The 15029-nt window shown below is 35.7% G+C and overlaps 1 protein-coding gene across 1 annotated transcript; it reads right to left on the minus strand.

Annotated features, from left to right (window-relative positions):
* Positions 1–8066: 8066 nt before the first annotated feature.
* Positions 8067–14135, minus strand: LOC125670840 (26S proteasome regulatory subunit 6A-B). The gene is made up of 13 exons (XM_048906242.2): positions 14070–14135; positions 11742–11822; positions 11463–11588; positions 11136–11243; positions 10452–10514; positions 10268–10314; positions 10045–10135; positions 9865–9937; positions 9534–9743; positions 9336–9442; positions 8974–9119; positions 8457–8538; positions 8067–8309 (listed from the first exon to the last, which is right to left on the minus strand). Exons 1-13 carry the CDS (start codon positions 14109–14111, stop codon positions 8199–8201), a joined length of 1287 nt encoding a protein of 428 aa, XP_048762199.1. The 5' UTR covers positions 14112–14135; the 3' UTR covers positions 8067–8198.
* Between the last annotated feature and the right edge of the window lie 894 nt (positions 14136–15029).

Consider the following 15029-nt stretch of genomic DNA (forward strand, 5'->3'; position numbering starts at 1 on the left):
TTTATTGAAGTTCTGAATGTTTGGTTCGTATGGGTTTTTTGAAAATGTATGCCTTTACTCAATGGTAGAGGGCAAATGTGTTAGAATTTTTTATATGAAAATGTTGAGGTGGCGATGCAATAATAAAGCGATGCAAGGCCTCAATCGTGCACAGAGAAAGTTGCGCTCTGAATTGAAAGGTTTCAGAAAATTCATAAAGTTGGGTTCTGTAACTCTAAGGTATATCCCAATGTTTTTATTTCATATAAACTTAACTATTTCTTTTTACAGCCAAACACGCATATTTACCAATTTCCTTAATCGTTGGTCAATTGACATCCAAAACCATAACACGCTGTCTGGTCATAACCAGCCATTGCTATTCACTTCCATGTGCTGAATGTAACATTTGATTTCTCCAGTATCGAACCAAAAATGAATTAAAAATTCCCAAATCGTATTCTCTTTAGAGAAGTGGACAGGCATGACATACATCCACTTCTCTTCGCAAACCTGGAAAACGTGTAAATGCCGAAACCGGTAACGGTTCACGCTTCGACCGACATTTCGACTCAATTATGGCAAGATTTACTTAACAAGCACGTCATTTCCACAACTTTAACATTAATGCATGTAGCTTTCACATGAGAATCAACTCTTACTAGCTGTTATCCATTTTCACATGTTTCCAGTCCCGGGCTATATGCCTGTCCACTTCTCAAAAGAGAAAATCCCAAATCGATGCGATTGACTATCATTATTTGGACCAGCCAATGAAAACGTATGTCCCTAATCACTCTTGACGAGGTACTGCTCTCTAGCTGTTAACAATGATCTTTCGTCAACTCGAGTTACCCATTTTGATGTTTTGGATTATGTGATCATATAAGAAGACATACACCGGTACAAGTTAACGTTATTATACGCTAAGATGTAAACAAAAATGGCGGACCAGCAGCCGTACCTGTCGCGGCATCTTTACTTTGTGGTGGAGCGTTCGCTTCGTGACCGGGAAATCGTGAGTTGAAGCAGTGTTTGTGACATGATGGTTAAATTTGAGACGTAATATAGATGCAGATTTCGCGAATTATAATGATCTCGTTAACCAATACAACTTATCATTGGGTCAAATGCTGTCTGACGTGTTTCATACCGATTGTTAGACCGTTCTTGGCACACTGATTTTGACTACTTATTACTCCGTTTACCTGATCAAGATATAGGGCCCACGGCGAGTGTGACCAGTCGACAGGGGATGCCTACTCCTCCTAGGCACCTGACCCCACCTTTGGTATATCCAGGGGTCCGTGTTTGCCCAATTCTCTTTTGATTTCTTGAATTAATTTATTGGGAGAACTTAATTTTTTCCAAAATCCCTTAAAATTTACGTAATTTTGCTAATTTCACCTTATTAAAAGTGATAGAAAATAGTACAAATTACTTAAATAGGAGACATATTTCAAGCCCTATAAAATCTGTAAAATTCAGGACCTTCGCCCCCTGGGGTCCCACCAGGGGTCTCAAGGCGGCCCCCTGACCCCCAGCCTCATAAAGTGGCGCCCCCCGTATCCACAATTCCTGGATCTGCCCTTAATGCTTTTGTTTACATAGGTTAAATATACTAGTAAAAGTTTCATTCAGAACAGATTTTTTTTCAATTTACAATTAATTCTTAACAAAATTAAACAGTTTCTAGTGTTTGTCACATCTCATTTTGTGTTAAACAAGATATTTTCTATTAAGCAACCTATATGTAAACAAAAACATGGCACGAGTCTTGTTTACATTAACAAAGAATTGTGAGTGCTGTATCTCACTTGTAACTCAACAATTGACATCCAAATTTTGGTTGACCATTAGAAATACTGTAGTTAAGCATTGTAAACAATAAAAATGCAAAATTGAAAATTTTCAGCTCAAAGCGTGTTCATGTCCTTTTAACAACCTACACTGATTCGGCCCTGAGTGCCAAGCATAAGTGGTACTTCATCCACAGCTGGTGACATCTTGATATGAGTGAAAAAGTCTTGAAGGAATGGCGAAATTCGCGAATTTTTCAAACCTGTTATTTTTAGAAAGAAAATAATACATGTACTTCATATACACCGATATTGTCATTAAATAGATTGTTTTATTTTTATACGAAATAAACATTTCTTCTCATTTCATTTTTACTGGTTGCGATATTTTATTTGTCTGGAACACAGGAAGTGTGTAAACAATCTCTCTAAGCTACTTTATGTTTACAAGAAATATATCTGTTCCGCAAATCCCCAAATGAAATAGCAGATAAGGATGACTAGTCTGGTCTCCCTTCCCACAATTCCGTTCGCGCACTCTCTCAATGTAGAGAGTGCGCGAACGGAATTGTGGGAAGGGGGACCAGAATAAAGGATGACATGTTTATTGTAATATACATGTATATGTGACTGAATGAGAATTCGTCATTTGCAAAGTAAATTCGAGAATAAACGTTGCAATATGAAATAAAAGGGTAAAAGATGGGTGTATGTTAAGTTAGTAAGGTCATAGGCAGTGTTTCCCACAAATAATACATGTATTTAATTTTTGCGGCATTTCGGGTACAATTCACGGCATCCTATATTATTGGCTTACTTATGCCTACTACCCCTTCTGGGGCATAAGCTGCCCATAAGATTTCTCCAAGCCCCTCTATCCTGCGCAATTTGTATGGAGTTCTTTCCACATTTTCCCTATTCTTTTGGTGTCGGTCTCCAGATCTCCCCGCTAGGTGTTTCTTGGTCTATCCCTCTAACGCTTTCCGGTATAGTGCTTGTCTTGTGATGTTAGTATGTGGCTTGTGTAGAATGATCTATCCTTCTTCGCTTCAATATCTCCTCTTCGATTAGGACTTGGTTTGTTCTCTCCCACAGTTAGGTGTTGATTTTGTCAGGTCATCTGATCTGGAGGATTCATCTTGGCTGTGTGTTGATGAATGTCTGGATCCTGTTTGTTGTTGTAACAGTACTGTTGTCCTCCGTGTTAGTACTGTTGTCCTCCGTGTCTGACCCATACAAGAGCACTGTCTTGACATTTCTGTTTAGCAGTTTTACTTTTGTTGCGTAATGTAATTTTCTTCGCCTTCAAGAAATTTCTGAGTTGCAGGAATGCTGCTCCGGCCTTTCCAATTCTAACTTCTACGTCTGTCTCTGGTCTTCCTTGTCGGTCCACTATACTACCAAGATGTTTAAAACTTCTTCCCATTCTCTTGCCCTTTAGGTGTAAAGTAGCATCTGATGTTGTGTTAGCTCGTTGCCTTCATTCTGTTGATTCTTAATCCAACTGTGCTGCAACTGTGGCCATTTTCTCCTGCATTTCGATCCTAGTATGAGAAAGGAGTGTCAGATCGTCTGCAAAATCTAGGTCACCTAACGGGTCCGACGGTGTCCACTCGTCTTTGCTAGCCAAGTGTTTTCGGTTCACTCGGCTCCCCATGGACCGAAAACCCTTGGCTAGCGAAGATGGTTGTCCATTGTATTCTGTTTCTCATATTGTATGTGGATGATTTCATTATCCAGTCTATTGTGAGCAATAACAGGAAAGGTGACAATAGACAACCTTGACGAACTCCAATTTTAACTTCAAATGCCTCCGTAAGTTTTCTGTGTATGACCCGCATTTCAAGTGTTCATTGGAATAGCGGATAATATTTACAAGTTTACTAGATATTCCATAATGCCGCAAAAGCTTCCATGTCGCCTCCCTGTCAACGCCGTTAAAGGCTTTCTCTTGTTTAAAAAGCTTATTGGGAGGAATACCATTCAGCAGATTGTTCAATGATGATATATAGTGTTGCTACCTGGTCCGTACAAGATTTATTTTTTCGAAAACCAGCTTGTTGGACACGTAGCTTGTCATCCACTTCTTGTGTCACTCTGTTTAGTATTGTCCGGTTTGATATCTTCCCTAGAACATTTAGTAGTGCTATTCCTCTATAGTTTGCAGTTACTAATAGGGCACTTAGTAGTAGCATCCTATATTGTTTCTACAACAAAACGGGGGGGGGGATATAAAACAGGTCTGTTTTAGAGTTAACAACATGTATTTTGAATAGTTCCTCATTGTGGCTATTATAGATATATAGAATGCTGTATATTTTAACATTACTAAATTTTACTGTAGCAGAGAAGGGGAAGAAAATCCTATGGAACATAGATCGAACCCAGATCAATTGCATTACTAGATGATCTAACCAGGCCCACACTCAAAGTATAGAAATATTGCCACAATATAAAATTTAAAACTATTTTGAAAATCATATAAAAACTCCGCAAATCAGAATTAAAAAATCGCCTTAGAAGCAAATGGCATAAACAACATGACCTTAATTGATAACAATACGCGAAGACATCACAATATGATAGTGAGGATAAAAAAATGAATAATGCTCTACACATAGATATTCCAGTTTCTTCTGATCCATAAGAGATCGTTCGGCGTATACATATAGTTGTTCCCATGTGAATGAATTTTATTGTTTGCAACTTACAATTGCCATAACATGTACATCAGATCTGATAAAATATACAATAACTTGCATCTTATTTCAAGCATTTTATAATGCTTGTCGTATCTGACAGATATGTATGTCTTCTATCTTTGAGGGAAAGACATTGTTAGCTCACCTGAGCTAAAAGCTCAAGTGAGCTATTCTGATCACCCGTATTCCGGCGTCCGTCCGTCTGTAAACTTTTAACATTTTTGACTTCTTCTCAAAAACCACAGGGCCAATTTCAACCAAAGTTGGCTCAAAACATCCTTAGGTAAAGGGAATTCTAAATTGTTAAAGTAAAGAGCCAAGCCGCCTTCCAAGGGGAGATAATCAAGAAAAGGTAAAAATAGAGTAGGGTCATTAAAAAATCTTCTCCTCAAGAACCACTGGGCCAGAAAAAATGAAATTCATAGATAAGCTTTATTAGATAGTGCAGATTCTAAATTGTTAAAATCATGGTCCCCGGGGATCGGATGGGGCCACAATAGGGGATCAAAGTTTTACATACAAATATATAGGAAAAAAATCTTCTCAAGAACCAATGAGCCAGAAAAGCTGAGATTTATATGAAAGCTTCCTGATATAGTGCAGATATAGTGCAGATTCTAAATTGTTAAAATCATGGCTCCCGGGGATCGGATGGGGCCACAATAGGGGATCAAAGTTTTACATACAAATATATAGGAAAAATCTTTAAAAATCTTCTTCCCAAGAACCACTGAGCCAGAAATTATATGAAAGCTTTCTGATATAGTGCAGATTCAGGTTTGTTAAAATCATGGCCCCCTGGGGTAGGATGGGGCCACAATAGGGGATCAAAGTATTACATACAAATATATAGGGAAAATCTTTTTCTCAAGAAGTTCACATTTACATGAAAGCTTTGCAACATAGTGTAGATTCAAGTTTGCAAAAAACATAGCCTCCAGGGGTAGGTTTGGGGCCATAATAGGGACTATGGTTTTACATGCAAATATATATGGAAAGTCTTCTGATATGGACCAAGGTGACTCAGGTGAGCGATATGGCCCATGGGCCTCTTGTTTTTTGTATTTTCTGTCTGACTATCACAAAATCTTGTGAACGCTTCTCCTCTTATATGGCTAATCGGATAGAATTGAAACTTTGTATAATTCTTCAATGCCATTTGTAGATGTACATATTGTCAGGACAGGAGGTTCCAATTATTTTCCTATAAGTTAAAGTAGATCTACGAGGGATGGAAGATGTAAAATAGCTTGTGAACACTTCTCCTATATGGTTTATCTGATATATTTGAACCTTTGTACAATGCTTCAGTGCCCTTTGTAAATGTGGATATTGTAGGGACAGGAGGATCCAATTATTTCCCTAAAAGTTACAGTGGATCTAAGAGGGGTGGAGGATGTTATATAGTTTGTGAATGTTTCTCCTCCTATATGGCTTATCTGATAGACTTGAAAATTTGTACAATACTTCACTGCCATTTGCAGATGTACATATTGTAGGGACAGTAGGATCCAATTTTTATCCTTAAAGTTAGTGGATCTGAGGGGTGGAGGGTGTAAAATAGTTTGTGAACACTTCTCCTATGTGGCTTATCAGAGTTCATGTCCATATTCCAGCTCATGTTTTCTCCTCCATACCATGCAGTACATTGAGAGGTTTCATTTGGAGCACTTCTAATTTGGGAAGCTGGGGAAACATTTGTTTTCCATAAAAACAATCTCTAGTTTTAGTCATATTTCATTGGATATCCGATTTAGTGCATGGAGATAAAATTTCCATTGAACATAGATTTAACGTATTTAGGGGAAATATCACAATGAACTCTCTTGTGAACTATATTAATGAGAGAGCGATTACTACCTGTCCGAAGTAGTTGTTACCTTTTCTTCACATTCTGGACTTCTCCGGAACCACTGGAACTGTTCCATTAAACATGGCAAATATTTTCCTTTGATGACAATGATACAATACATATTCGTGTTTCTTCAAACGACAAAGCCCTGGGATTTGGACATTCCAACCAAATAAAATATAATCCAGGGGTTGCATAATGACACAAAAGTCATCCAAATGTATAGTGCTGTTAACTATGTTTCATGTGCTTCACCAAGGATATCCTCTATCTCCAATCATCTTTAGCATTGTTTAAGACTGTATAATGGAAACTACAATGACACTTCATGGACCATACACTACATCAACAAAATGAGATCTTGATATCACAGATGATTTGGTACCATTGTATCCCACAACAACAAAGCATACTGATAGTATTGCAAAAGCAATACATGTCCAAAACCAGTGAGGGATGTCACTACATGCAAACCATGTATATTTGGACAAGCAGACAAATGTATCATTTCTAAATACCAAGAAGTATTATAATTTCAGTCTTCTGTAAATAGATGTCACGGATCAGGTGAATTCTCTCCATGTATATATTTCACACAATAAAAAAATACAGAGAACTTGACACAATACAAGAATCAATTCAGTCAACCATGAGCCATTAGAATACATGTAATTCAACTGTAGCAAAAGTGAAATATTACGTGCATCTACTTATTCGATAACCACATTAACCAATCTCAGATTTTAAGGCACTGCAGAGAAAACTCTGAAAAACTATATTCAGCAAAGTTGCATAAATCTCATAAAAATCACTGAAACAAAACTTCAACTTGATCTGTAAACATAAAAGCATGGTGAAAAAAGTAAAAAGACAACAACAAAAATTTAAGTTTAATCAACCATGAAACTAAGTCTTACAATTGGTCAACCGTAACAAAATTGAAAGTTGATCTGTATCTACTCATTGGGAAATCCCATGTCAAATTTCAGATTCCTAAGTTAAAGATAGTGGGGGAGGGGGGGTTGGGGGTTGGGGGGTTCGGAAAACTATATTCGACACAAAAGTCATGAACTGTATCTCATAAAAATCACTCAACTGTGACGAAACTTAATCTTGATCTGTAAACATAATAAACCACATACTACATTTCAGAATCCAAACTCAAAGGATGATATAAAAGAGTACAAAATGTGATGACATGAAAAAATATCAAATGCTGATCTACTTCAAGAAGGAACAATCAAAATCCAAAGTGGCAACATCTTCCAAAGACAAGACAGACTACAGACACAAATCCACAGGACAAGAGGGTGTTCAGTAATAACCTGGAGATGAACCTTAGATGTGGTGTGAAACCAACATAAATCCTAACATGTTGGTCGATTGGGGTTGATGGGGGGGGGGGGGGGGGGGGGGGGGGGGATGTGGAGGAGAGGAGAGTTGGACAAAAACAAATAGAGAGCTGTGTTGTCCAGGTCCTACATTACTCAAGAGGCAAAGATGTCTCAGTGAGTAAATTACCCAAGTAAAAAATATGTTTGGGCTACGACTATGATTAACTTCAGTAAAGGTTTAACTTTAAATAATGCAGATAAACACATGGACAATGGATAAACTCTTTTGACCTTTGATCCTCTAAATGGTTTACTAGATGTACAAATATAATTGTGGGAATGATTATGTGTCTGGCATCTTTCACATATCTTGTTGATTCCTCTCATTATAAATGTAAACTTTGGAATTAATGACAATTTATTGATATAAACTGTCATCGCTAACACATATATTGTTTCGGTCACATATAAACAGTATCTGCAGTCAATGTAAATATAATTTCCAGATCTCCATGGTATAAATTCACTGTCACTAAGCATAATACATAAGATTTGCTTTTTTCTTGGCTTGTACTTCTATGATGGCATCCATGTAATCTTCATGGTCCAGTTCCGTGGCCTCTCGTCTCAATGCAATCATACCCTGTGTAATAAATTGCATCATACTAATTTCAAGTTTTTTAATAGACATTTTTCTACTCCCTCATCTTGTATGTTTGATTGGAAATCATTGAAAAAAAAGAAAGCAATAACATGCAAGTTCAGGTTAACAAAATCTGTAAGTACTTACAGCCTCTACACAAACTGCTTTTAGTTGTGCACCATTAAAATCATCTGTACATCTTGCCAACTCTTCAAAATTTACTTCTTTGCTAAAATGTCAATTAAAGGTTAATCACAGACTGACAATGACATAGCTTTTTCCACGCATTCCTTCATGTAAAAGTTATCATGTTATTTTTTACTATTTAAAAAAAAAGACTAATGAGGTCATGAATAATATTAAAATTTGGATCTTATATTGTCAATCATTCTCGCTAAATTTTATGTGAATGCTAAGTCAAATCTTGTATTAAATCACTGTAAACTATATTTGTTACATTAAAGACTTTAAAATTCAGGGGATTAAAAACTAACTACATATGTATATCAATATACAACTATTATAGATAATAATTTTAGATTCCCTGAAATTTAAAATTTCAATGCAACACATTATTGCTGTAAACTCACATTTAATTTTGGTTTATTTGGAAAAAGGTTACGAATAAAAGATAATACATACACAGTAAATACGTTCTCCCTACCTGACGTTCATTTTCCTGGAGTGAATTTGTAAAATTCGAGCCCTAGCTTCCTCGTTGGGGTGTGGGAATTCTATTTTTCTATCTAACCTCCCTGAGCGTAGTAAAGCAGGATCCAATATGTCCACTCTGTTGGTAGCAGCGATCACCTATAAGATATTTGTTACCATATTTAATTGGTTGCTAAATGTGTCAGTTTTCATTTGGGAATTTTATGGAACATGAATCTAAAATAGAATTTAGTCTGTTTATACATTTATTTTTAAATACAATATTTATTGTTCCATGCAAATATCATTTAAAATTTCAATGGTAGTCTGATATATGTTTTATCCCTATATGAAAATTAAGATTCTTTTTAATACCTTGATTTGTGCATTTGGCTGGAAACCATCCATTTGGTTGAGTAATTCCAACATTGTTCTTTGAACTTCTCTGTCACCAGCCTTCTCAGAATCAAATCGTTTTGTTCCTATTTAAGAACAAACAATGGCATTAAAACTCTAACTACTGAAGTACAACTTGCACTGATTCAACATTCACAGCATAAAACAATTCCATACCTATTGCATCTAATTCATCAATGAATATAATTGCGGGCTGTTTTTCCTTTGCAAGAGCAAATGCATCTCTAACAAGTTTTGCTCCATCTCCAATGAACATCTGCACAAGCTGTGGCCCGGCTAATTTGAGAAATGTTGATTTGGTTTGTGCTGCACATGCACGAGCCAGGAGTGTCTTACCCGTTCCTGGGGCACCATAGAGTAACACACCTAAACAACAAAGATCATCTATGTTAAAAACTCCAACCACATGCATCATTATACTGAGTTACTGACTATATCTGATATAAGGTCTTAAATGAAGTTAAGAATTCTCTGTGTATTTCCTTGCCTTTTGGTGGTTGTATTCCGAGAGTTTCAAATCTTTCCTTGTGTGTCATTGGTAACACCACAGCTTCAATCAGCTGAAATGTAAGTATCAAGGATTTTGTACATGAAACATCACTAAATGCATGTACTGATAATTCAGACTCTTCAACAATGTAAAATGTGGAACAGAACTCTGACTAACCTCTTGAATCTGTTTGTCCAGACCCCCAATGTCAGAGTACTGCTCAGTAGGTCTCTCATCCACTTCCATAGCTTTCACTCTCGAGTCATATCTAAAAAAAACAAACAAACCAACAATGATCACAGCCTATGTTGATATCGTAGTAAAGAAAACTTAACATAAATGTATATGCAATACATGTTATTCATATGAAGTTATTACTACATAGCTCTGTGCCACTTACTCTTGTGGTAAGGTTTCCAAAATCAAGTATGAATCCTTGTTAACACCCTACAAAAAGAGTTTGAATTAAATGTACGCAATATCTGCACAATATACTCTTAAGGTGAAATATCCAAACTGACATTTCATACAATGTCATATGATATACCGCGGTTGATATACGATACATGTATTGCTAAGCTTACCACTATATCCCCTGGGCTCAATTTCTCTGGATCCACTAATCCTATGACTGGCAGGAAATATGTCTGAAATTCATGGTAATATCCATTGTTTAATATGTTTTCATATTATTACTGGTTACTAGATCTAGGAGAAGTAAGAGCAAGTACTGCTGATAAGAAATTAAAAACACTTTTCCCCCATCAGAATTATTTCAAGACTAACAAGACGATAGTGCTATTTCAAGACTAATTATACAATAGTCCACAAGTCTCACAGAAAAATATAGAGTTTGGGCAATACAGGTACCCAGTGACATCATTAATTCAAATGCACTAAAGTGGCTGCAAAATGATATGATACCTATTACAATATTTCACAATGAAATAACTGCTATTTAAAAGTTATACAAAACTTTTTTTAAATATTCAATAAATTATTAACTACGTACAAAGTCCTTTGAAAATTGATTAGATTTGTGGTTTTTAACAATTGTATTTTGAACTCCAAGCAGTGAAAATTAGCTTCTGGTCTGTTGGTATTCAGTGTTAAAATAGTTTCTATTGCTGTGACAGTAAGGATAAGATGCAATATTAATTGGTAGTAGTCAAGAATCAATCATCCAACTAAAATAAAATTAATAGTATTCAGGACCATGAAATCCTTGGTATCAGTATATTGTCACCTAGAGGATAACACTTCAGTACCTGTCTTGTGGATGTCTTGATCACAGCACACTTGCCCTTCCTTTGTGCATCAAGATCGATGTTAGCTCCATCTTCTTCCCCGCTGTCCTGGGGCTCCATGTCCAATAACTATAGTATAGGAAACATCTTGATTGTATATGTATTTTATTTTTTGAATGAGCTACTAGTTAAAATTCTCTGATAATAAATCCTATCCCTAATTATATGAATATATTTCTTGTATCTCTCCTGTATTCCAATGTCTTTTTTTTTTAATCAAAAGTTTTATTTCTTTATGAACATCGTGTGCTATTTCTGGGATACCATAAACCACTCTGTGATGCTTACCTCAATAACATTTGACACCAAGTATGGAAGAGTTTTATTGACTTTGATTTTTTCTGTGTTTTCTTTGATCTTCTCTTTTGTTGCTGTTAGGTCATGATTGATTCTTAGAATTTCACTCTTCATAATCTAATAAGGTAAAAGAATAACAGTCAGAATTCACATATAACATTGGCATTTGAATAATTGTTCCTGTTGAAACATGTTTGTGTCAATCAACATGATAAAATTTACAAATGATAAAAGACATTTTAGCGGGGAATTTGAAATGTAGTTCAATACCTTGATTTCATTTTCAAGCAGTTTGGTCCTAGTCACTATCTCATCTGTATTCAATTTCAAAATCTGTTCACCCAAACTTTCCTGAAATAACATAAAAATTATAAATATTTTCAGTTTCAATAATCGAATAGCCTGCTTGTCAAACAAGCTCTAAAAACTCATGTGTATAAAAAGAAGAAAATAGAGTTTTAAATTAGGTACATTGATCAAACATGAATTTGCAAGAGCATCAACTAGCACTTCCATTCACAGAATCTGTTTTGAATTTCTATTTTTCATACAGGTCTACAAATCCACTTCAGGATGAATCATCATAAAATTCATTTTCACAGTATCCATATTTCATCTTCATTTACCAAAAATATGTGTATTTATGAGTCACTGTCTGACCATGGGAGTTTAATTTTGGTGAAAAACACAATGTACACTGATGCTCGACTTGCAAACTGTGTGTCTCACTCTGACAGGTTAACATTCCACACCCATCTAAATGTGGACAGAGTTAATTTAATAGGTCCAAGACCAATTTCCCAATACTTTAATACATCTCATATATAATTTACATTCCAATGCATTTTTCTCCATTAAACTACATTGCAAGCTTTGTGTTTTCTTTGTGTAACAGAAAAATAAAACTGGTTTCAAGTAAGCTGGGTTCCATCTTAAATAAAGACAGTCCTATTGAGATGTAAACCTGGTTACATTGTCTAAAAATTATCCATGTGCACATATTTTATTCATATACTCAGTATATATCCATTTTCACTATGATAGTATTAGTGCCAATCATTTTGCTTAGAATGTTAATTTTCTAACCAAACATGAATGACCCTACTGGCTTAGTCACAGTGTGGATAATGGCATTTCCCATAACAGAACTGTTCACCAGGGCTTTGACTGAATTCTTCAGATATCAGTGGAAAACTGGTAAAAAGGGAAGAAAAACACCCCCACCCTACCTGGAAAAATATCATTTTCTGTCACTTTGGATCAAACCCAGAGTGTTTCATATTTTCGAAAATGGAGCCGATCAGATCATCAGAGGATTTTCTCTGAAAATAGGAAAAATCACTCCCCTGATACACTTTGGTTGTGCTTATAGCTAATATGGAAAAGGTACACAAAAATCCAACAGATGGACACTATTTATAAAACAAAGTCTTTGTATGACAACCATGTGAATAGAAAACCTCAGACAGTTGCATGACATTAATATACATTCATACCAGCACTCATCAGACCATTTGAAAATCTATTACACTTGTATTGTAAAAATCTTGTCAGTATCAAATCCCACCCAATGTCATTATAATGATCAAAATATCTGGCATCACCCATTATAGCTACAATAATGTAGCACTCTCAGACTTTTTTTTTTGGCGGGGGGGGGGGGGGGGGGTTGGTTACAACTCCTTAAGATCTCCATAATGGTGCAGAACTAAAGATGCAGGGGTGATTCACTCGGTGACTCCCACAACATTTTCTATCATTCTAAACATTTGCTGGCTTTCTTTACGTAAATACAAGGGAGTTGGGAGCAATTTTGTTGGTATTGAAAAGGTTTAGATTTGATATCAAGTTAAAAAACAAACAAAAGAGTGTAATTTTTTTCTGCTACCATGTGATTTTCCTTTCTTTGTCAGAATGGCTTGAGTAACTACATTTTCTTGCTGATTGTCAATGTTTAGGTTTATCAATAGATTGGTCTAGATCCACCAACGAGATCTCGCGATAACAAGCATGGCAGAGCAGATAAGGAATTTAGCATGTTGTACATGATATTTAATGAAAAACACCTTAAACAGACATGCCCAAGCGCAAAGTTGGTACTCTTTTTATGAAGTGTACACAACATTGGAGACAAATACACGGAGCTGAGCTTATTACACTGCAGGTTATTCATAAAAATATTTTGCAACATTTCGAAGATCCTATGGAATTGGAGCCTTAGAACTCTCGAAAACGTCAGCGGTCAGTTCTGCAAGTCTTAGGATAGAGGAAATTCGAAACCAACACGTTTACGCGTAAGCAAACCTTTTAAATTCAGCGTATTGTGTTTTTGTATTGTATGGATGCAATACCCATATACGACTTTGGCATATAGCAGCAGCCTATAGTTCACCAATATGTATATTATTGTGTTTTGAGATATCATGACAAAGTAATTTTCAGTGTTTACACTCGCCGAGTACTCAATTCCAAAGTGTATAGCATGATGTAAACTTATTCTTGGGGAACAAAGATTCGGAAGACAATACAAGGAAACCTAATGAATACATGGTTTCTAAAATTTCCAATCATAATTTTCAAAGACAATATAAAACGCACCTCTCCGTCTTCCCAGATCGCTTTATCTTCCAGAGTCGCCATACTGGTGTGATCACGTGACAAATCTAATTTGAAAACCGAAGACGTAAAGATTAGGATATTCCGTTATTTGGCCGGGGTCTAATCATGGGGCATGACATAACACTTATGATTACTCATACATATAAATCACAAACATAGCGTGCTAACAGATAGAATAAACTCTTGACCAGATTGTATAAAACTATGGCATGATGACATAAAATATTGTATGATTTTTTTACTCGAAATGAGTATGACTAAAAGTTCAAATTTTGTCAACGTACATGTTCAGAGGTTCTACACCATTGTACACCCGGTTTAGTCGGTTTTACACCTAGCTAGCTCATAATCAAGTGTAGTGTAGTATACCTGTATTCAATATGGATGTTCAGCAGCTGAGATCCTCGTTGAAGAATTAACTATTCTAATGCAAATAAAGTACAAAATGAATAATTACTAGAATTTTAGTAAGATTCGTTTACAATAAAATGTATTTTAATATGCATTTATAAATACATACATCTGAATATTCAGTTCAAATTTTCAGCTGAGCCAAATCTCAGCTGATTAACCTAGCTGACGAGCTCACGTATGCATGCACTGTCGAGCGCTAAACATTTCATAAATTATGTTTCTATGCTAAGTGTAACAATGATAAGTCATATGAATGAGATCCTTCCAACTGCATGTTTAAGATTTTGAAAATGACAGGGTCTATCTATGCCAAAAACCGTCGTCTCGCATTCTATAACTTCACAAACCCTCCACATTTGTAAAGACAATCAGTAAACCTAAAAAGTGGTTTGTTTTGAGGACCAATATAATTTATATGCACATAAATTTCAGTTGATGATTCTAATGTCCTCTTAGATTTGAAAGTTAGGTTCAGCATTAATCACAATGAATCTAATGAAAACATGTAGTTATATGATATAAACC

This window comes from Ostrea edulis, chromosome 4 (genome assembly GCF_947568905.1).
Source record: "Ostrea edulis chromosome 4, xbOstEdul1.1, whole genome shotgun sequence".
Taxonomy (NCBI): Eukaryota; Metazoa; Mollusca; class Bivalvia; order Ostreida; family Ostreidae; genus Ostrea; species Ostrea edulis.

What these genes read in the sequence shown, in the direction of transcription:
- LOC125670840 (XM_048906242.2), bottom strand. Translation starts at nt 14,111, where the DNA reads ATGGCGACTCTGGAAGATAAAGCGATCTGGGAAGACGGAGAG. An exon ending in TGAGCCCAGGGGATATAGTG is followed by an intron (nt 10,315 to 10,451) that starts GTAAGCTTAGCA and finishes CTCTTTTTGTAG; the next exon opens with GGTGTTAACAAGGATTCATA. An exon ending in TGGACAAACAGATTCAAGAG is followed by an intron (nt 9,938 to 10,044) that starts GTTAGTCAGAGT and finishes CTTACATTTCAG; the next exon opens with CTGATTGAAGCTGTGGTGTT.